This window comes from Electrona antarctica (assembly GCF_951216825.1).
Source record: "Electrona antarctica genome assembly, chromosome: 16".
NCBI lineage: Eukaryota > Metazoa > Chordata > Actinopteri > Myctophiformes > Myctophidae > Electrona > Electrona antarctica.
The window spans coordinates 1,725,439-1,748,598 of record NC_136797.1 but is presented as its reverse complement, the minus strand read 5'-3'; the positions used below and the strand labels follow the sequence as shown (position 1 = coordinate 1,748,598).

Here is a 23,160-nt window from a genome sequence, read left to right as displayed (position 1 = left end):
ATCAGGCGCCCCGGCTGGCCAGGGGGAGGCAGTATAGAGACCAGTTCCTTTCCCCTCCATCAGGCGCCCCGGCTGGCCAGGGGGAGGCAGTATAGAGACCAGTTCCTTTCCCCTCCATCAGGCGCCCCGGCTGGCCAGGGGGAGGCAGTATATAAAGTGACATTTCTGAAATTATTTTTTTATTGCATCAAAGGATTCAACTTCTTTAGTTTGACACTAAAAAAGTGTGAAACATTGGCCAAATGTTCTCTAAGAAACAGGCCTGGAAAAAAAAAGAAAATAGCCGATGGACAAGCTCAATATTTATCTAAAGTCTAAAGTGACGTTAGTGTTCAAACCGCTAGAACTATGACTATGCTCTTATTTAACCAATTTAGGCCTGACGTCGAAATTTAAAAATTGTATTTTTTTCTGAGAAACCTCATGTTTCTATATCAGTGGTTCTCAATATTTAATGTCAAGAACCCCAAAAAATATATGTATTTGCCCGCCAACCCCCCCATCTGAAAATATGTCATTCCAGGGACACCCCCCCCCCCCCCCCCCTCCCAGAAGCAAAGATTTGAGTTAAAAACATTCGCTCTGAAAGAATATATATTCAAGGAATGCACCACATTTTCACGATTTTTCAAAAATAGCAGACCTACAAGCTCGTAGCACGGCACTCGGTGTAGATCTGCTATTTTTCAATAGCTAAAGTGTAACATAATGCTTGAAACACCAAAAAGGGTTCCCGCCCAGAATGGGTTAATGTGTTGTCTCTGTGGCATGGTGTGAGCTTCCTCTTTGCGTTCCTGTTTGTCTGTTGTAAACACACTGAAGTTCACTGAACCAGCCGTGAAAAGCTTCCCTTTTCTCTCATGTGTTTAGGATCCAAGATGGTCACAGTACCAAGAGGGGGTGGGGCGGAGGTGAGCGGGCGGGGTCGACATATGTGACCAGATTTGACTGAGAGCCTGCCATCGCGCAAATTCCAGCTTTTCACCAGAGGAGAAAAACATATTTTTTTCCAAAATGAGTTAATATCACAGGCAGACTCTTCACATACTAGAGCATGTCTGAAATAAGTGTCAGAGCTGAAATCGACATGTAAATATGAAATAAATGCTTAAACATGTAGCTAGGTGTAATGTTAGTCCACAGAAGACATGTAAATATGAAATAAATGCTTAAACATGTTTTCTCAACTCGCTGTTTCTCTGCAAGACATTACTCTATAAGCCATATCTTCATATGTCAATTTGAAGCTATGATTCCCTGCTTTCACATGACATGAAAAAATGAAAATTCAAAAAAATCCAATGCCCTTAATGAGCTATATTTCAAGACACTTTCCTTGTGTCTGAACACAGCTTTGATGGATGTGTTCTGCCCCCCCTCCCCCCCATCTAACAAAATGTTTGGTCAAACCATATGGGCTTCCATTGGAAATGCATTGGAGCTGCTATTAACCGCCTTATGGCCATTGACGTATTATGCGTATTGATATCAATAAATCCCTCATGGCCATCTGACGTAATGACGTAATCGTTTAATCCCCTGTAATCGGGAGCTTAATATAACAAAATGTAGCATCTTTTGGCTAATTTGGCTAACGGCCGATGTAATCTTCCTAAAACCGGCCGAAATCCGCACGTGCACGGTCGATCACGCACGCGCGTGATCGTGCATGCATCGCTGCGTAAAATGCGCTATTTTGGGCTTGATTAGAGCTTAATTTGACTTAGTTGTGAAAAATACGATGATAGCTTAGCATTCCGGACATCTGATAGTGCTGCACAGTAGCAAAGATACTACCGGATATTTTGATCGCAAACCGGAAGTGGTCATTGCGCACTCGCTCTATTTGGTCAGAATCGGCACAATGGTGACGTTACCGCCACCATCAGGACTGATTGTCCCAATACTATAGTCCTGCCCCGTCAAAATGAGATATAGTGTGTATATCGCGGATTTTTCTATTGGCATTAAAATTACAAATTAAACATATGAATAATGCTGGCAGAAGGCACAATCCACTGTTTGGCCACAAGAGGGTTAAACACAGACACAAGACAGACACAAGACACTGAAGACAGGTGTCTTGAATGACTGAATGCAGCCCAGTAAGGCCACGCCCTCCTGGTGCTGCGGCCATCTTGGATCCTAAACACATGGGAGAAGGGTGGGGCCGAGAAAGGCCCTTAAAGGGACACTTCACCCTTTTTGCAAAATAATATATGTTAATGATGTTTAGAAGATTTAGGACACTTTCCTGGGGGTCTTTATGTGTGTAATGTGGTTTAGAACACTGTCCTGGGGGTCTTTATGTGTGTAATCTGTGGTTTTAGATATTGTAGATGTTAGCAGTGAGCCCAGTGTCTCTGATGTCATGGACACTGGGCTCACTTCCTTCCTGGACTACAATTCCCATAATGCTTTGGTGCACTGCTCCTCCTTGTGGATAGGGGGGAGGGGCTGTCTTACTGAGACAACATGTAGTCCAGGAAGGAAGTGAGCCCAGTGTCCATGACGCATTATTATTTATCCCACCGCAGTTCTAGGAAAGCCCTGCTGTGATTGGCCAGTAGTCGTTGTGATTGACAGTTCTCGTTTTTGCGACCAGTCATTAGTCCTACAATCTCAAACCCTCACCCTAAACCTAACCTCCCATGGGGCAGCACACCTAAACCTAACCCCCCACGGGGCAGCACACCTAAACCTAACCCCCCACGGGGCAGCACACCTAAACCTAACCCCCCACGGGGCAGCACACCTAAACCTAACCCCCCACAGGGCAGCACACCTAAACCTAACCCCCCACGGGGCAGCACACCTAAACCTAACCTTAACCCATGTCTAACCAATGACTAGTCTAAACTAAGTATGCAACCCCCTAAACCTAACCCGAACGGCCTAACCTCAGTAAAACTATGCCTTCCCGGGAGCCAATCAGACACATGGTGAGGCGGGTCTACCCTAGAACGTTGGTGGGATTCATAATCACGCCTCCATGACGTCAGAGACACTGGGCTCACTGCTAACATCTAAAATATCTAAAACCACACATTACACACATAAAGACCCCCAGGAAAGTGTTCTAAATCTTCTAAACGTCATTAACCCGGATTACTACTGGAAAACACGTGGAGTTATGCATTAGTTCTGTCTGACTTGTACGTGATTTTCTGTAGTTCTCTTTTTTTATTAATACCAATTGATTAATTCGGTCCGCACCTCTGTATAGAGTATTGAGCATAAATATCAACTACATTTCCCAGAAAACCCGTGTCACGTGACACACGTGTACGCTTTGCCATTGGAAGCTGATCCCACACCCCAGTAAACAGTGGGGGCGGAGGGAGTTTTCAGTGTTCAGCCCGTTTGACGTCTCGCCCGAGCGATTTTCTATCAGAAAAAGTTGAAAGCAGTAATATTTATTTGAGCGAGTTTTGTGGTAGTAGTATTGATCCATACGCGTCCCAGTCGCCTTCTCCAGTCCCCACCAGCCCGGTCGCTGGGACCGGTGGCTGGGCTTAGAACCGGAGCGGGGACCGGCCACTACCACTCATTGTCTCCTCATCGTCGTCCGATGAGCTATACCGGGAAACCATTGAAAGAAGACGATCAACCCGGAATGTTTTGAGGTAATCTTATTGTAGAAAATGCCCTTCTATAGTGATCAGAAATCATGGACAAAAGAAATCTACAAGCTCACAACGCGTCGCACATAACCACGCGTTGCTTCAGTAAACGATGCATGTTTGTCCATGAGTTATATGAGCTTGCATGATAATCGCATTCATTGTATTGTATACAATCATGATTTTACATTGTTTAGTGTGTCACCGTGTGATGATGATGATGACGATGATGTCAGATCGCCTACGTCCCCCCCCCCCCGGCCAATAGCCAGTACCATTTCTACAGTGTTTGCTAGCAACTAGCCAACAGCCAGTGGAATGTGGCGACGCGATGGTGCTGGATATTATACCCGCGAGCACTCATTGGTGTCATTCTAACGTCGCCTATTATTTTATCGTGATACTAGCAGCCAGCTCTACAAGCTCAAACAGGTCACATGCGCGACGCGTTGTGAGCTTGTAGATTTCTTTTGTCCATGAGTTATATGAGCTTGCATGATAATCGCATTCATTGTATTGTATACAATCACACCCGTGTGAACTGAGTGGTGTAAGGTCTGTATGACGTAATGAAATCATGTCTGACGTAATGAAATCACACCCGGGTGAACAGGGTGAACATAGCAACCATGCTCATTTTTTCTGCCCAAACAAAGCCAGTTGTAGGAATCACACCCGGGTGAACAGGGTGAACATAGCAACCATGCTCATTTTTTCTGCACGAAAAAGCCAGTTGTAGGAGTGGTTTGTGTGTCACCGTGTGATGATGACGATGATGTCAGATAGCCTACGTCCGTCCCCCCCCGGCCAATAGCCAGTACCATTTCTGCAGTGTTTGCTAGCAACTAGCCAACAGCCAGTGGAATGTGGCGACGCGATGGTGCTGGATATTATACCTGCGAGCACTCATTGGTGTCATTCTAACGTCGCCTATTATTTTATCGTGATACTAGCAGCCAGCTACAAACACCATGTAATAGTAGCGTGCACTGACAACAGCTAAATGTTTATTTTTTATATATTTAGAACTGACATCAGATGAGGAGGAGGATGATGATGATGATGACGAAGAGTCAAGACTGCGATGGAGTTCTCCGATACTGAACCGGATTCATTCATTTCAGGGGGCAGTTTCTTTTTAATTATTATTATTATTTAGCCTACACACACACACACACACACACACACACACACCGTCAAGAACAACTGGAATGCAGTGGTTTGGGGACACTGGGGAGTTTGGGGACAACTGTTTTGTATGTAGGCCTATTTATTTTCTGTAATATTTATTATAATTTTATTATGTTAGTAGTCATAAAAAATAAAAGACGCTTTTACAATGAGTTAGACCTGTCATGGCTATTTTGTTCACTATTGTGAGGTTTATTGTATATGACTAAGCGAGTTTCAACTGTGATTTACTCTGTAACGGTAGATGGTAATAACTAAATTTCTTTTTTATAATACAGTATACATTCAAGTCTATATTTTGATACATTTCATGGGCACCAAGTCATATCAAAACAATGTCCTTGGATGTGTTTTTTATCAAAACTGTGTTTCTTCATAATAGGTTTTTGAGATACATGCATGAATAGACAAGGTACTGGTAAGACTATGTAAACATGGTATATATCAAAATGTGCGTTAGAATGTCTAATTTTACCCCAAAAAAGAATTGAGTTTATATGATGTTCCACTTCAGAGATATGGGGACTTTTAGCTGGATAGGTCAGATTGATCATGACTGACCATGCTATTTATAGATGGCAAAATATCTACAGTGGTACATGTGAGAAACTTTTTATTTTATTTTAATTGAACTAGACAACTCACCCTTTAAAATGAGATATTGCATGGCTATGTACGCCCAGCAGAAAAAAAGTTATTTAGAAAATAAAACTTCAACCGGGCATAACTTTTTTTGTTGTCCTAGAAACACTACCCAGTGTAAATGCAGGCTCTTTTAAATGGCTTCCAACACAAAAACTAAACATTTTATCAACTCAGTTCATTTTTTTGGAAGCAGACAAGTCAAGCTTTCTCTGAAGGTCTTTCATTGTCACACATTCACAAAAGAGAATTTTCAATAAATCATTCAAAAACGGGATTATGCCATAGAGAAGTCTACCTACTATATAGAAATCCTTGAAACGCTCAAAGAGTTAACATATATTTTTTTGCAAAAAGGGTGAAATGTCCATTTAATATAGAGCTTTGCAGTCCCGCCCCCTCCCGAGGTCCAGAAGGGAATTCCCCGTTCATTTTCCCCATAGACTTTTCAAAAAGTATTTATATAAAGACGTTTACGCCGCGGACAAAGACAACTGGAGTTGTGACGACAAATAACAGTAAACAATGTTTTGGGAATAATTAGAAAGAAGAAAAACAAGGCAGGATACAACACTTTGTTTGGTTTTTCTTCTTACAAATTATTTTATCAGCGAAAAAGCTTTTGTTTAGGGGAGGGCGAAATCCATTTGAGCCCGACCGCCCGAGCGGTCGGTAAGTCCGACGGGCGGTCGTAAGTCCGACGGGCGGTCGGTAAGTCCGACGGGCGTTCGGTAAGTCCGACGGGCGGTCGGTAAGTCCGACGGTCGGTCGGCAGGTCCGACGGGCGGTCGGTAAGTCCGACAGCCGGTCGGCAGGTCCGACGGGCGGTCGGTAAGTCCGACGGTCGGTTGGCAGGTCCGACGGGCGGTCGGTAAGTCCGACGGTCGGTCGGCAGGTCCGACGGGCGGTCGGTAAGTCCGACGGGCGGTCGGTAAGTCCGACGGTCGGTCGGCAGGTCCGACGGGCGGTCGGTAAGTCCAACGGTCGGTCAGCAGGTCCGACGGGCGGTCGGCCGGTCCGACGGGCGGTCGGTAATCGTCTTTAAATAAATACTTTTTGAAAAGTCTACGAGGAAAATGAACGAGGAATTAACTTCTGGTTCTAGCGTCGTCATGAAAGGGGGCGGGACTGTGACGCTCTAGTATTGAATCCTTTTTAACTTTGAACACTGGCTTCTAATGGACTCACTGGGCCATATTTTATCCCTAAACTTCTTTGCACTTTATTTACTATTCCTATATTTACTATACCTTTATATGTCTATGGGTGGAGCTACCTGTGGGTGTGGCTGTGAGGTGGGTGGAGCTAGGTACATGTGGGTGTGGCTGTGAGGTGGGTGAAGCTACCTGTGGGTGTGGCTGTGAGTAGGGTGGAGGCTCCTCCGTGGGTTTCATGATGGCTGGCTGTGCGTTCAGGGTGGGAGGCGGAGCCACCGGTCTGGGCGGAGCCGAGGCTGGAGCTGTCTGTGAGGACACAACACATCCACATTATCACACACGCACGCCCGCACGCACGCAAGCACGCACGCACGCACGCACGCACGCACGCACGCACGCACCCACATTATCACAGACACAAACGCACATGCACACATGCACACACACACTCAAAAACACCCTGGACACCTTGTCCCAGACTCTTCTCCCTTCTCTAAAACACCCTGGACAACGCTCCACACGTCCCAGACTCTTCTCCCTTCTCTAAAACACCCTGGACAACGCTCCACACGTCCCAGACTCTTCTCCCTTCTCTAAAACACCATGGACAACGCTCCACACGTCCCAGACTCTTCTCCCTTCTCTAAAACACCCTGGACAACGCTCCACACGTCCCAGACTCTTCTCCCTTCTCTAAAACACCCTGGACAACGCTCCACACGTCCCAGACTCTTCTCCCTTCTATAAAACACCCTGGACAACGCTCCACACGTCCCAGACTCTTCTCCCTTCTCTAAAACACCCTGGACAACGATCCACACGTCCCAGACTCTTCTCCCTTCTATAAAACACCCTGGACAACGCTCCACGCGTCCCAGACTCTTCTCCCTTCTCTAAAACACCCTGGACAACGCTCCACACGTCCCAGACTCTTCTCCCTTCTCTAAAACACCCTGGACAACGCTCCACACGTCCCAGACTCTTCTCCCTTCTATAAAACACCCTGGACAACGCTCCACACATCCCAGACTCTTCTCCCTTCTCTAAAACACCCTGGACGACGCTCCACGCGTCCCAGACTCTTCTCCCTTCTCTAAAACACCCTGGACAACGCTCCACGTGTCCCAGACTCTTCTCCCTTCTCTAAAACACCCTGGACAACGCTCCACGCGTCCCAGACTCTTCTCCCTTCTCTAAAACACCCTGGACAACGCTCCACATGTTCCAGACTCTTCTCCCTTCTATAAAACACCCTGGACAACGCTCCACGCGTCCCAGACTCTTCTCCCTTCTCTAAAACACCCTGGCCGACGCTCCACGCATCCCAGACTCTTCTCCCTTCTATAAAACACCCTGGACAACGCTCCACACGTCCCAGACTCTTCTCCCTTCTATAAAACACCCTGGACAACGCTCCACACGTCCCAGACTCTTCTCCCTTCTATAAAACACCCTGGACAACGCTCCAAACGTCCCAGACTCGTCTCCCTTCTCTAAAACACCCTGGACAACGCTCCACACGTCCCAGACTCTTCTCCCTTCTCTAAAACACCCTGGACGACGCTCCACACGTCCCAGACTCTTCTCCCTTCTCTAAAACACCCTGGACGACGCTCCACACGTCCCAGACTCTTCTCCCTTCTCTAAAACACCCTGGACGACGCTCCACACGTCCCAGACTCTTCTCAATTCTCTAAAACACCCTGGACGACGCTCCACGCGTCCCAGACTCTTCTCCCTTCTCTAAAACACCCTGGACAACGCTCCACACGTCCCAGACTCTTCTCCCTTCTCTAAAACACCCTGGACGACGCTCCACGCGTCCCAGACTCTTCTCCCATCTCTAAAACACCCTGGACAACGCTCCACACGTCCCAGACTCATCTCCCTTCTCTAAAACACCCTGGACAACGCTCCACACGTCCCAGACTCTTCTCCCTTCTCTAAAACACCCTGGACAACGCTCCACACGTCCCAGACTCTTCTCCCTTCTCTAAAACACCCTGGACAACGCTCCACACGTCCCAGACTCTTCTCCCTTCTCTAAAACACCCTGGACAACGCTCCACGCGTCCCAGACTCTTCTCCCTTCTCTAAAACACCCTGGACAACGCTCCACACGTCCCAGACTCTTCTCCCTTCTCTAAAACACCCTGGACGACGCTCCACGCGTCCCAGACTCTTCTCCCTTCTCTAAAACACCCTGGACAACGCTCCACACGTCCCAGACTCTTCTCCCTTCTCTAAAACACCCTGGACAACGCTCCACACGTCCCAGACTCTTCTCCCTTCTCTAAAACACCCTGGACAACGCTCCACACGTCCCAGACTCTTCTCCCTTCTCTAAAACACCCTGGACAACGCTCCACACGTCCCAGACTCTTCTCCCTTCTCTAAAACACCCTGGACGACGCTCCACGCGTCCCAGACTCTTCACCCTTCTCTAAAACACCCTGGACAACGCTCCACACGTCCCAGACTCTTCTCCCTTCTATAAAACACCCTGGACAACGCTCCACACGTCCCAGACTCTTCTCCCTTCTCTAAAACACCCTGGACAACGCTCCACACGTCCCAGACTCTTCTCCCTTCTCTAAAACACCCTGGACAACGCTCCACACGTCCCAGACTCTTCTCGCTTCTATAAAACACCCTGGACAACGCTCCACACATCCCAGACTCTTCTCCCTTTTCTAAAACACCCTGGACAACGCTCCACACGTCCCAGACTCTTCTCCCTTCTCTAAAACACCCTGGACGACGCTCCACGTGTCCAAGACTCTTCTCCCTTCTCTAAAACACCCTGGCCGACGCTCCACGCGTCCCAGACTCTTCTCCCTTCTATAAAACACCCTGGACAACGCTCCACACGTCCCAGACTCTTCTCCCTTCTCTAAAACACCCTGGACAACGCTCCACACGTCCCAGACTCTTCTCGCTTCTATAAAACACCCTGGACAACGCTCCACACGTCCCAGACTCTTCTCCCTTCTCTAAAACACCCTGGACAACGCTCCACACGTCCCAGACTCTTCTCCCTTCTCTAAAACACCCTGGACAACGCTCCACACGTCCCAGACTCTTCTCCCTTCTCTAAAACACCCTGGACGACGCTCCACGCGTCCAAGACTCTTCTCCCTTCTCTAAAACACCCTGGCCGACGCTCCACTTGTCCCAGACTCTTCTCCCTTCTATAAAACACCCTGGACAACGCTCCACACGTCCCAGACTCTTCTCCCTTCTCTAAAACACCCTGGACAACGCTCCACACGTCCCAGACTCTTCTCCCTTCTCTAAAACACCCTGGACAACGCTCCACGCGTCCCAGACTCTTCTCCCTTCTCTAAAACACCCTGGACAACGCTCCACACGTCCCAGACTCTTCTCCCTTCTCTAAAACACCCTGGACGACGCTCCACGCGTCCCAGACTCTTCTCCCTTCTCTAAAACACCCTGGACAACGCTCCACACGTCCCAGACTCTTCTCCCTTCTCTAAAACACCCTGGACAACGCTCCACACGTCCCAGACTCTTCTCCCTTCTCTAAAACACCCTGGACAACGCTCCACACGTCCCAGACTCTTCTCCCTTCTCTAAAACACCCTGGACAACGCTCCACACGTCCCAGACTCTTCTCCCTTCTCTAAAACACCCTGGACGACGCTCCACGCGTCCCAGACTCTTCACCCTTCTCTAAAACACCCTGGACAACGCTCCACACGTCCCAGACTCTTCTCCCTTCTATAAAACACCCTGGACAACGCTCCACACGTCCCAGACTCTTCTCCCTTCTCTAAAACACCCTGGACAACGCTCCACACGTCCCAGACTCTTCTCCCTTCTCTAAAACACCCTGGACAACGCTCCACACGTCCCAGACTCTTCTCGCTTCTATAAAACACCCTGGACAACGCTCCACACATCCCAGACTCTTCTCCCTTTTCTAAAACACCCTGGACAACGCTCCACACGTCCCAGACTCTTCTCCCTTCTCTAAAACACCCTGGACGACGCTCCACGTGTCCAAGACTCTTCTCCCTTCTCTAAAACACCCTGGCCGACGCTCCACGCGTCCCAGACTCTTCTCCCTTCTATAAAACACCCTGGACAACGCTCCACACGTCCCAGACTCTTCTCCCTTCTCTAAAACACCCTGGACAACGCTCCACACGTCCCAGACTCTTCTCGCTTCTATAAAACACCCTGGACAACGCTCCACACGTCCCAGACTCTTCTCCCTTCTCTAAAACACCCTGGACAACGCTCCACACGTCCCAGACTCTTCTCCCTTCTCTAAAACACCCTGGACAACGCTCCACACGTCCCAGACTCTTCTCCCTTCTCTAAAACACCCTGGACGACGCTCCACTTGTCCCAGACTCTTCTCCCTTCTATAAAATACCCTGGACAACGCTCTTCTCCCTTCTCTAAAACACCCTGGACAACGCTCCACACGTCCCAGACTCTTCTCGCTTCTATAAAACACCCTGGACAACGCTCCACACATCCCAGACTCTTCTCCCTTTTCTAAAACACCCTGGACAACGCTCCACACGTCCCAGACTCTTCTCCCTTCTCTAAAACACCCTGGACAACGCTCCACACGTCCCAGACTCTTCTCGCTTCTATAAAACACCCTGGACAACGCTCCACACATCCCAGACTCTTCTCCCTTTTCTAAAACACTCTGGACAACGCTCCACACGTCCCAGACTCTTCTCCCTTCTCTAAAACACCCTGGACGACGCTCCACACGTCCCAGACTCTTCTCCCTTCTCTAAAACACCCTGGACGACGCTCCACACGTCCCAGACTCTTCTCCCTTCTCTAAAACACCCTGGACGACGCTCCACGCGTCCCAGACTCTTCTCCCTTCTCTAAAACACCCTGGACAACGCTCCACACGTCCCAGACTCTTCTCCCTTCTCTAAAACACCCTAGACGACGCTCCACGCGTCCCAGACTCTTCTCCCATCTCTAAAACACCCTGGACAACGCTCCACACGTCCCAGACTCATCTCCCTTCTCTAAAACACCCTGGACAACGCTCCACACGTCCCAGACTCTTCTCCCTTCTCTAAAACACCCTGGACAACGCTCCACACGTCCCAGACTCTTCTCCCATCTCTAAAACACCCTGGACAACGCTCCACACGTCCCAGACTCATCTCCCTTCTCTAAAACACCCTGGACAACGCTCCACACGTCCCAGACTCTTCTCCCTTCTCTAAAACACCCTGGACAACGCTCCACACGTCCCAGACTCTTCTCCCTTCTCTAAAACACCCTGGACAACGCTCCACACGTCCCAGACTCTTCTCCCTTCTCTAAAACACCCTGGACAACGCTCCACGCGTCCCAGACTCTTCTCCCTTCTCTAAAACACCCTGGACAACGCTCCACACGTCCCAGACTCTTCTCCCTTCTCTAAAACACCCTGGACGACGCTCCACGCGTCCCAGACTCTTCTCCCTTCTCTAAAACACCCTGGACAACGCTCCACACGTCCCAGACTCTTCTCCCTTCTCTAAAACACCCTGGACAACGCTCCACACGTCCCAGACTCTTCTCCCTTCTCTAAAACACCCTGGACAACGCTCCACACGTCCCAGACTCTTCTCCCTTCTCTAAAACACCCTGGACAACGCTCCACACGTCCCAGACTCTTCTCCCTTCTCTAAAACACCCTGGACGACGCTCCACGCGTCCCAGACTCTTCACCCTTCTCTAAAACACCCTGGACAACGCTCCACACGTCCCAGACTCTTCTCCCTTCTATAAAACACCCTGGACAACGCTCCACACGTCCCAGACTCTTCTCCCTTCTCTAAAACACCCTGGACAACGCTCCACACGTCCCAGACTCTTCTCCCTTCTCTAAAACACCCTGGACAACGCTCCACACGTCCCAGACTCTTCTCGCTTCTATAAAACACCCTGGACAACGCTCCACACATCCCAGACTCTTCTCCCTTTTCTAAAACACCCTGGACAACGCTCCACACGTCCCAGACTCTTCTCCCTTCTCTAAAACACCCTGGACGACGCTCCACGTGTCCAAGACTCTTCTCCCTTCTCTAAAACACCCTGGCCGACGCTCCACGTGTCCCAGACTCTTCTCCCTTCTATAAAACACCCTGGACAACGCTCCACACGTCCCAGACTCTTCTCCCTTCTCTAAAACACCCTGGACAACGCTCCACACGTCCCAGACTCTTCTCGCTTCTATAAAACACCCTGGACAACGCTCCACACGTCCCAGACTCTTCTCCCTTCTCTAAAACACCCTGGACAACGCTCCACACGTCCCAGACTCTTCTCCCTTCTCTAAAACACCCTGGACAACGCTCCACACGTCCCAGACTCTTCTCCCTTCTCTAAAACACCCTGGACGACGCTCCACGCGTCCAAGACTCTTCTCCCTTCTCTAAAACACCCTGGCCGACGCTCCACTTGTCCCAGACTCTTCTCCCTTCTATAAAATACCCTGGACAACGCTCTTCTCCCTTCTCTAAAACACCCTGGACAACGCTCCACACGTCCCAGACTCTTCTCGCTTCTATAAAACACCCTGGAAAACGCTCCACACATCCCAGACTCTTCTCCCTTTTCTAAAACACCCTGGACAACGCTCCACACGTCCCAGACTCTTCTCCCTTCTCTAAAACACCCTGGACAACGCTCCACACGTCCCAGACTCTTCTCGCTTCTATAAAACACCCTGGACAACGCTCCACACATCCCAGACTCTTCTCCCTTTTCTAAAACACTCTGGACAACGCTCCACACGTCCCAGACTCTTCTCCCTTCTCTAAAACACCCTGGACAACGCTCCACACGTCCCAGACTCTTCTCCCTTCTCTAAAACACCCTGGACGACGCTCCACACGTCCCAGACTCTTCTCCCTTCTCTAAAACACCCTGGACGACGCTCCACACGTCCCAGACTCTTCTCCCTTCTCTAAAACACCCTGGACGACGCTCCACGCGTCCCAGACTCTTCTCCCTTCTCTAAAACACCCTGGACAACGCTCCACACGTCCCAGACTCTTCTCGCTTCTATAAAACACCCTGGACAACGCTCCACACATCCCAGACTCTTCTCCCTTTTCTAAAACACCCTGGACAACGCTCCACACGTCCCAGACTCTTCTCCCTTCTCTAAAACACCCTGGACGACGCTCCACGTGTCCAAGACTCTTCTCCCTTCTCTAAAACACCCTGGCCGACGCTCCACGCGTCCCAGACTCTTCTCCCTTCTATAAAACACCCTGGACAACGCTCCACACGTCCCAGACTCTTCTCCCTTCTCTAAAACACCCTGGACAACGCTCCACACGTCCCAGACTCTTCTCGCTTCTATAAAACACCCTGGACAACGCTCCACACGTCCCAGACTCTTCTCCCTTCTCTAAAACACCCTGGACAACGCTCCACACGTCCCAGACTCTTCTCCCTTCTCTAAAACACCCTGGACAACGCTCCACACGTCCCAGACTCTTCTCCCTTCTCTAAAACACCCTGGACGACGCTCCACGCGTCCAAGACTCTTCTCCCTTCTCTAAAACACCCTGGCCGACGCTCCACTTGTCCCAGACTCTTCTCCCTTCTATAAAATACCCTGGACAACGCTCTTCTCCCTTCTCTAAAACACCCTGGACAACGCTCCACACGTCCCAGACTCTTCTCGCTTCTATAAAACACCCTGGAAAACGCTCCACACATCCCAGACTCTTCTCCCTTTTCTAAAACACCCTGGACAACGCTCCACACGTCCCAGACTCTTCTCCCTTCTCTAAAACACCCTGGACAACGCTCCACACGTCCCAGACTCTTCTCGCTTCTATAAAACACCCTGGACAACGCTCCACACATCCCAGACTCTTCTCCCTTTTCTAAAACACTCTGGACAACGCTCCACACGTCCCAGACTCTTCTCCCTTCTCTAAAACACCCTGGACAACGCTCCACACGTCCCAGACTCTTCTCCCTTCTCTAAAACACCCTGGACGACGCTCCACACGTCCCAGACTCTTCTCCCTTCTCTAAAACACCCTGGACGACGCTCCACACGTCCCAGACTCTTCTCCCTTCTCTAAAACACCCTGGACGACGCTCCACGCGTCCCAGACTCTTCTCCCTTCTCTAAAACACCCTGGACAACGCTCCACACGTCCCAGACTCTTCTCCCTTCTCTAAAACACCCTGGACGACGCTCCACGCGTCCCAGACTCTTCTCCCATCTCTAAAACACCCTGGACAACGCTCCACACGTCCCAGACTCATCTCCCTTCTCTAAAACACCCTGGACAACGCTCCACACGTCCCAGACTCTTCTCCCTTCTCTAAAACACCCTGGACAACGCTCCACACGTCCCAGACTCTTCTCCCTTCTCTAAAACACCCTGGACAACGCTCCACACGTCCCAGACTCTTCTCCCTTCTCTAAAACACCCTGGACAACGCTCCACGCGTCCCAGACTCTTCTCCCTTCTCTAAAACACCCTGGACAACGCTCCACACGTCCCAGACTCTTCTCCCTTCTCTAAAACACCCTGGACGACGCTACACGCGTCCCAGACTCTTCTCCCTTCTCTAAAACACCCTGGACAACGCTCCACACGTCCCAGACTCTTCTCCCTTCTCTAAAACACCCTGGACAACGCTCCACACGTCCCAGACTCTTCTCCCTTCTCTAAAACACCCTGGACAACGCTCCACACGTCCCAGACTCTTCTCCCTTCTCTAAAACACCCTGGACAACGCTCCACACGTCCCAGACTCTTCTCCCTTCTCTAAAACACCCTGGACGACGCTCCACGCGTCCCAGACTCTTCACCCTTCTCTAAAACACCCTGGACAACGCTCCACACGTCCCAGACTCTTCTCCCTTCTATAAAACACCCTGGACAACGCTCCACACGTCCCAGACTCTTCTCCCTTCTCTAAAACACCCTGGACAATGCTCCACACGTCCCAGACTCTTCTCCCTTCTCTAAAACACCCTGGACAACGCTCCACACGTCCCAGACTCTTCTCGCTTCTATAAAAACACCCTGGACAACGCTCCACACATCCCAGACTCTTCTCCCTTTTCTAAAACACCCTGGACAACGCTCCACACGTCCCAGACTCTTCTCCCTTCTCTAAAACACCCTGGACAACGCTCTTCTCCCTTCTCTAAAACACCCTGGACAACGCTCCACACGTCCCAGACTATTCTCGCTTCTATAAAACACCCTGGACAACGCTCCACACATCCCAGACTCTTCTCCCTTTTCTAAAACACCCTGGACAACGCTCCACACGTCTCAGACTCTTCTCCCTTCTCTAAAACACCCTGGACGACGCTCCACGCGTCCAAGACTCTTCTCCCTTCTCTAAAACACCCTGGCCGACGCTCCACGCGTCCCAGACTCTTCTCCCTTCTATAAAACACCCTGGACAACGCTCCACACGTCCCAGACTCTTCTCCCTTCTCTAAAACACCCTGGACAACGCTCCACACGTCCCAGACTCTTCTCCCTTCTCTAAAACACCCTGGACAATGTTCCACAAGTCCCAGACTCTTCTCGCTTCTATAAAACACCCTGGACAACGCTCCACACATCCCAGACTCTTCTCCCTTTTCTAAAACACCCTGGACAACGCTCCACACGTCCCAGACTCTTCTCCCTTCTCTAAAACACCCTGGACAACGCTCCACACGTCCCAGAATTGTCTCCCTTCTCTAAAACACCCTGGACAATGCTCCACACGTCCCAGACTCTTCTCCCTTCTCCAAAACACCCTGGACAACGCTCCACACGTCCCAGACTCTTCTTCCTTCTCTAAAACACCCTGGACAACGCTCCAGAAAAGGGTCCCGACCCTACAGGATGGGCGGTAGTTTGGTACTCACTGCTTTGCCATCTGTGAAGGGGTTGTACTCCTCCAGGCCAGCAGGGGGAGTGTGTGTCACCTGTGTCACTGACGGGTCCTAAGACAACAACACCAAAAGAAGAATACATCTCAAATTAGAAGAGCTGAAACACAAGGGGGCAACAGTGAGTTCCGGAGGTAGAGCGGGGAGGTTCCCGGTTCGATCCCCGGTGTCTAAGTGTCCTTGAGTAAGACACTGAACCACCAACTGCTCCTGATGAGCAGGTTGGTGAAATCAGTGGTTTTCAACATTTTTTTTATCTCTCCTCCCCCCCCCCCCCCCCCCCCACAGAGCAGTGGAGTTAAGTGTTTCTGACAGTTTGAGGAGCAAATGGAGTTCAGAGGTTCTTTCAGAAGCGCTTTTTGATACTTTCCATTGGTTCAATATGTTCATAACAACACACAGACGTAAAGGGTGTTCAGTAGCATCATAACAACACACAGACGTAAAGGGTGTTCAGTAGCATCATAACAACACACAGACGTAAAGGGTGTTCAGTAGCATCATAACAACACACAGACGTAAAGGGTGTTCAGTAGCATCATAACAACACACAGACGTAAAGGGTGTTCAGTAGCATCATAACAACACACAGACGTAAAGGGTGTTCAGTAGCATCATAACAACACACAGACGTAAAGGGTGTTCAGTAGCATCATAACAACACACAGACGTAAAGGGTGTTCAGTAGCATCATAACAACACACAGACGTAAAGGGTGTTCAGTAGCATCATAACAACACACAGACGTAAAGGGTGTTCAGTAGCATCATAACAACACACAGACGTAAAGGGTGTTCAGTAGTATCATAACACACAGACGTAAAGGGTGTTCAGTAGCATCATAACAACACACAGACGTAAAGGGTGTTCAGTAGCATCGATTTATGAAAAGAAATCTAAAAACCTTGAAAATGGACAGTGACGATATATTATTTCACAGCAAACGTTTTTAACTCCTATCTTTCCTTCTGGGGGGGTCCCTGGAACAACATATTTTCAGATGGGGGTCGGTGGCATATCATTTTTGGGGTGCTTGACATGAAATATCACAACCAGTCCCCCTAACCCTCATTGTGCTCTATCGCCCCCAGGAACCCTTGGGAACTTCCTGGAAGAACTAGATTCTCTGATCACCTCGTTTCCGGAGAATGGCACCCCCCTGATCCTACTGGGTGATTTCAACCTACCTACAGCAGAGAAGTATCTTCCCGTTACATCCCTTCTGGCCTCATTTGACCTCTCCCTATCTCCCTCCCCTCCCACTCACAAGGCTGGTAATGTTTTGGACCTGGTGTTCTCCAGAGCCTGCTCTCCCTCTACACTCTCTGTTACCCCCTTAATCAGGTCTGACCACCACTTCATAACCTTCTCCCTCTCTCTCTCCACCCTCTGTTACTCCCTTAATTAGGTCTGACCACCACTTCATAACCTTCTCCCTCTCTCTCTCCACCCTCCCGCCTAAACCTACTAACCCTCCGAACGTCACCACCCGACGCAATCTCAAGTCCCTAAACCCCTCCTCCCTCTCATCCTCTATTCTCTCCTCTCTACCCTCTACCCTCTACCCTCCCTGGAGCCCTTCCTCTCTCTCTCACCTAACACTGCAACCTCATCCTTCCTCTCCTCTATCTCATCTGCATTCGACCAACACTGCCCCCTCTCATCCAGGCCAGCTCGCTCATGTCCACCGGCTCCCTGGTTATCTGAAACTCTCAGATCTGAACGAACACCTCTAAGGGCAGCCGAAAGAAGGTGGCACAAGACAAAGCTACCTGATGACCTTTCCCACTTTCACTCACTCCTCTCTGCCTTCTCCCTCTCACTAAACACTGCTAAAACCTCTTTCTACCACACCAAAATCCAATCCTGTACTTCTAACCCAAGGAAACTCTTCTCCACTTTCTCCTCCCTCCTTAAGCCCCCTCCCCCCACTCAACCTGCATCCCTCACTGCTGATGTTTTTGTCAACTACTTTGAGAAGAAGGTTGACGATATCAGCAGCTCCTTTCCCCCCCTCCCCCATAAAGTGGCATCTGACTCAACCAACACTAACCCCAACTTACCATGCATGTCCTCCTTCTCTCCTCTTTCCCCAGACGAGGTCCTACAACTAGTGACATCCACTAGACCTACCACCTGTCCTCTCGACCCTGTCCCGTCTCCAATCTTCCAGACCATCGCACCTGATCTGCTCCCCTTCATCACCTCCATCATCAACACCTCAGTAACCTCAGGCTGCGTCCCATCTAGGGATGTTGAAAAAAGTTGAAAATCGACTCGATTTTCGACTCATGCCTTCCGCGACTCAAAAACGTATGAGTCGAAAAATCGTTTTTATTTTATTTTTTATTTTTAACTGGCTGCAGTTAGAGCGCCATCGTCCAAGGGTGTGGGGTGAAGGGGAAGGGTATCTTAGCAACACTGAATGCTCTGTCCCATTGGTCGTGTGCGCGTATCATGAGCCAATGGCTGCAGCTCTGAGCCCCCAGACCCCAGGTTCACATGTCATTGCTCATGCTCAAAGACAGGTCCGCTCTGTTCTGAGCTGTGAGCGCTCTTCTCTTCTCGTGAAGAAAGCAGGACAGCGTTGTCAAATAAATCCCGCCATCATTCATACTGTATTTATTCCCCGACCCGACATTAAAATACGGAACAACGTGCGTCCCGTATCAGTTCATTACGGGACTTGTGACAGGCTGCTGCAGACACTTGAGAGTTGGAACTAGCTGATAGCATAGCAGCCGATAGCGCCGCTGCTCCTTCAGTGTCGTTGTTTACAAAATAAAGTTTATTTTTTATTATTGGGCTTTGATCATTGATGCAAATTCTAAACATATGGATGCAGCTGCAGAAGTTGTGTTGCTTAAAGGAATGCATAGTTGCGTTCTCCTCAACTGCTGCGCAGCAACAACAAAAATAAAAAAATAAAAAATAATGGAAAATAAATAGGAAAAAAAGTCGATCGACTCGTCGATTTGCGGCCTCGATTTATCGATTGGCCAAATATGAGTCGTTTGGCATCCCTAGTCCCATCTGCCCTCAAGTCAGCCAGAGTAACTCCACTCCTCAAGAAACCAACCCTTGACCCCTCAGATGTCAAGAACTACAGACCGGTATCACTCCTTTCATTTCTGTCTAAAAGCATTGAACGTGTTGTCTCCAACCAGCTCTCTCTCCATCTCTCACAGAACAACCTGCTGGATCCCAACCAATCAGGATTCAAGAAGGCACACTCCACAGAAACTGCCCTGCTGGCAGTCACAGAAGCACTACATGCTGCCCAGGCTGCTTCCCACTCTGCTGTCCTGATTCTCCTAGACCTATCAGCAGCATTTGACACAGTGAACCACCAGCTACTCCTAGACACCCTAGCGGATCTAGGCACCGGCGGGACAGCACTAAAGTGGTTCTCTTCCTATCTCACCGACCGGACCTACCAGGTTTCCTGGAAAGGTCTGCTATCATCCCCCCGAACCCTCCAAACTGGGGTCCCACAGGGATCTGTACTTGGTCCCCTCCTTTTCTCACTGTACACCAAATCCCTTGGCACTAACATCTCTGCTCACAATATATCCTATCACTGCTATGCCGATGACACACAACTGTTTCTATCCTTCCCCCCCTCTGCCACATCTCACAGTGGATGTCCTCCAACCACCTCAAGCTGAACCCAGACAAGACTGAGCTTCTCTTCTTCCCAGCTAAGTCCTGCCCTATGCGGGAGCTAACTATTTCCGTAGACAACGCCCTGGTAACGTCTGTCCCAACAGCCAGGAACCTTGGTGTTGTCCTGGACAGTCAGCTCTCGTTTAAAACTCACATCACAGCTGTCACTCGATCCTGTAGGTTCACACTCTAGAACATACGACGAATTAGACCGTTCCTCACCCAGGAATCAGCCCAGCTCCTAATCCATGACAACAGTCTTGTAAAAACTTGACTATTGTAATTCGCTCCTTACTGGCCTACCGGCATGAGCACTTAAGCCTCTCCAAATGATCCAAAATGCCGCAGCTCGTCTGGTCTTCAACCAGCCAAAATTCTCACATGTCTCCCCCCTGCTCCGCTCCCTGCACTGGCTCCCAGTCGCTGCCCGCACAGAATACAAAACTCTGATGCTGGCATTCAAAGCAAACAAAGGTATGGCTCCCCCATATCTTGCAAGCATGATTGAACCCTACAAACCCTCCCGCGCACTCAGATCAGCCAACGCAGGTAAGCTGGAAGTACCCTCACTAAAAACACCGGGACAACGCTCCACACGTCCCAAACTCTTCTCCCTTCTGGCCCCAAAACTGTGGAATGCACTCCCCGTTGCAATCAGAACTGCAGCATCACTCCCAATCTTCCGCCGTAGTCTGAAGACCCACCTTTTCAGACTCCATCATGGCCCATAGCACTTATCCTACCCCCTTAGATAGCACTTTTTAGACTTAGATAGCATTTGAAACAGACTTATAGCATGTCATGTAGACAGCACAATAAATTGCATTGTATATAGTCATAGCACATCATAGTACATATGTATAGCATAGTATAGTATATATGTATAGTTAATATGTATAGTGTCATTATATAGATATGTTCTAGCTACGTTCTTAGCTTACGCATGTTTCTTGATAAATGCATTTTATATATGTGATGTATTCCCATACTTTTGTTCCTGCCTAATGTAAGTCGCTCTGGATTAAGAGCGTCTGATAAATGCCTAAATTGTAAATTGTAAATTGAAATAGTTTGAGAACCATTAGAAACATGGGTTTTTCAGAAAACTGTCAAGATTTAGAAGACATTTGTAGAATCTGGTCTCAGAGAATTTTACGTCAGTGTCTGAGCAAATAAATAGGCATAGTGGCGATTTTACGTCATGATGATGTAACGATGATAAAAGCGCCCCTCACTTCACACGGGTGTGATTTTTGTTTCTTTGTTCCAGGGACCCCCAGAAGAGAAGATTGTTTATTTGTGCCAGGGACCACCAGAAGAGAAGATTTGTAAGAGAATAAAGATATATATAAATAATATTCAAAGATTTTAACCCATTCAGGACGGAAACCCCTTTTGGTGTTTTAAGCATTATGTTATACTTTAGCTGTTGAAAAATAGCAGATCTACAAGCTCATAGCGCGGCACCGAGTGCCGCGCTACAAGCTTGTAGGTCTGCTATTTATTTTTTTTAATCGTGAAAATGTGGCACGAATCTTTGGATATATATTCTTTCAGATCGAACGTTTTAAACTCAAATCTTTGCCTGTGGGGGGTCCCTGGAACAACAGGGTCGGTGCCGCTCGGCGGCCAATTAAATACGTATAATTCTGGGGGTCCTTGACATGAAAGTTTGAGAACGACTGACATAGAAACATTGGGTTTTTCAGAAAACTGTCAGGATTTAGAATACTTTTTTTTAGAATCGTGCAGGTGTAAATGGGTTAAACAAGATTTTTCTAAAATAGCAGATCTACAAGCTCGTAGCACGAGCCCCGCCCCAATACAAGACTTTAAATAGCAGATCTAAAAGCTCCCCCCCCCCCCATACAAGACTTTAAATAGCAGATCTAAAAGCTCCCCCCCCCCCATACAAGACTTTAAATAGCAGATCTAAAAGCTCCCCCCCCCCCCCCCATACAAGACTTTAAATAGCAGATCTTCAAGCTCACAAGTTGAGTCACAGCATGTCACTTCGCGACCTGTGAGGTAATTATTGATTGTTCTCATTTCGCTGCATGGGGACCCCCATTGTACCCCCTCAAGGACCCCTGGGGGACCCCGGACGCCCACTGTACCCCCTCAAGGACCCCTGGGGGTCCCCGGACCCCCATTGTACCCCCTCAAGGACCCCTGGGGGACCCCGGACCCCCATTGTACCCCCTCAAGGACCCCTGGGGTTCCCCGGACCCCCATTGTACCCCCTCAAGGACCCCCATTGTACCCCCTCAAGGACCCCTGGGGTTCCCCGGACCCCCATTGTACCCCCTCAAGGACCCCTGGGGGACCCCGGACCCCCATTGTACCCCCTCAAGGACCCCCATTGTACCCCCTCAAGGACCCCTGGGGGACCCCGGACCCCCATTGTACCCCCTCAAGGACCCCCATTGTACCCCCTCAAGGACCCCTGGGGTTCCCCGGACCCCCATTGTACCCCCTCAAGGACCCCCATTGTACCCCCTCAAGGACCCCTGGGGTTCCCCAGACCCCCATTGTACCCCCTCAAGGACCCCTGGGGGACCCCGGACCCCCATTGTACCCCCTCAAGGACCCCTGGGGTTCCCCGGACCCCCATTGTACCCCCTCAAGGACCCCTGGGGTTCCCCGGACCCCCATTGTACCCCCTCAAGGACCCCTGGGGGTCCCCGGACCCCCATTGTACCCCCTCAAGGACCCCCAGTGTACCTCCTCAAGGACCCATTTTAAGTTTAACAGTATTTTGTTCACACGGGCTACCAGCCAATGTTCTGTTCCTCCAACACTGAAGCAAATATGAAATATAATTTAAAAAAAAAAAAATCACACCCGTGTGAACAAGTGAGTGGTGCAACTCTGTGTGGGGGTCCCCGGAACATCCAGACCCCCAGGAACGCCCCCAGGGGCGAGCCGCCCCGCGTCCGAAACGGTCGAGACATGA

At 49.6% G+C, this 23,160-nt stretch overlaps 1 protein-coding gene across 1 annotated transcript in view; it reads right to left on the bottom strand.

The window, feature by feature from the left end:
• The window catches only part of LOC306940278 (secretory carrier-associated membrane protein 1-like), a gene marked incomplete at its 3' end in the record, with an annotated part of 72,540 nt that overhangs the window by 38,223 nt on the left and 11,157 nt on the right, over window positions 1-23,160 (bottom strand). The window contains exons 2-3 of the mRNA XM_079525300.1: window positions 16,515-16,592; window positions 6,803-6,919 (exon numbers count right to left, since the gene is read on the bottom strand). Coding sequence (XP_079381426.1) covers window positions 6,803-6,919; window positions 16,515-16,592 — 195 coding nt within the window. The remainder of the gene's footprint in view (window positions 1-6,802; window positions 6,920-16,514; window positions 16,593-23,160) is intronic.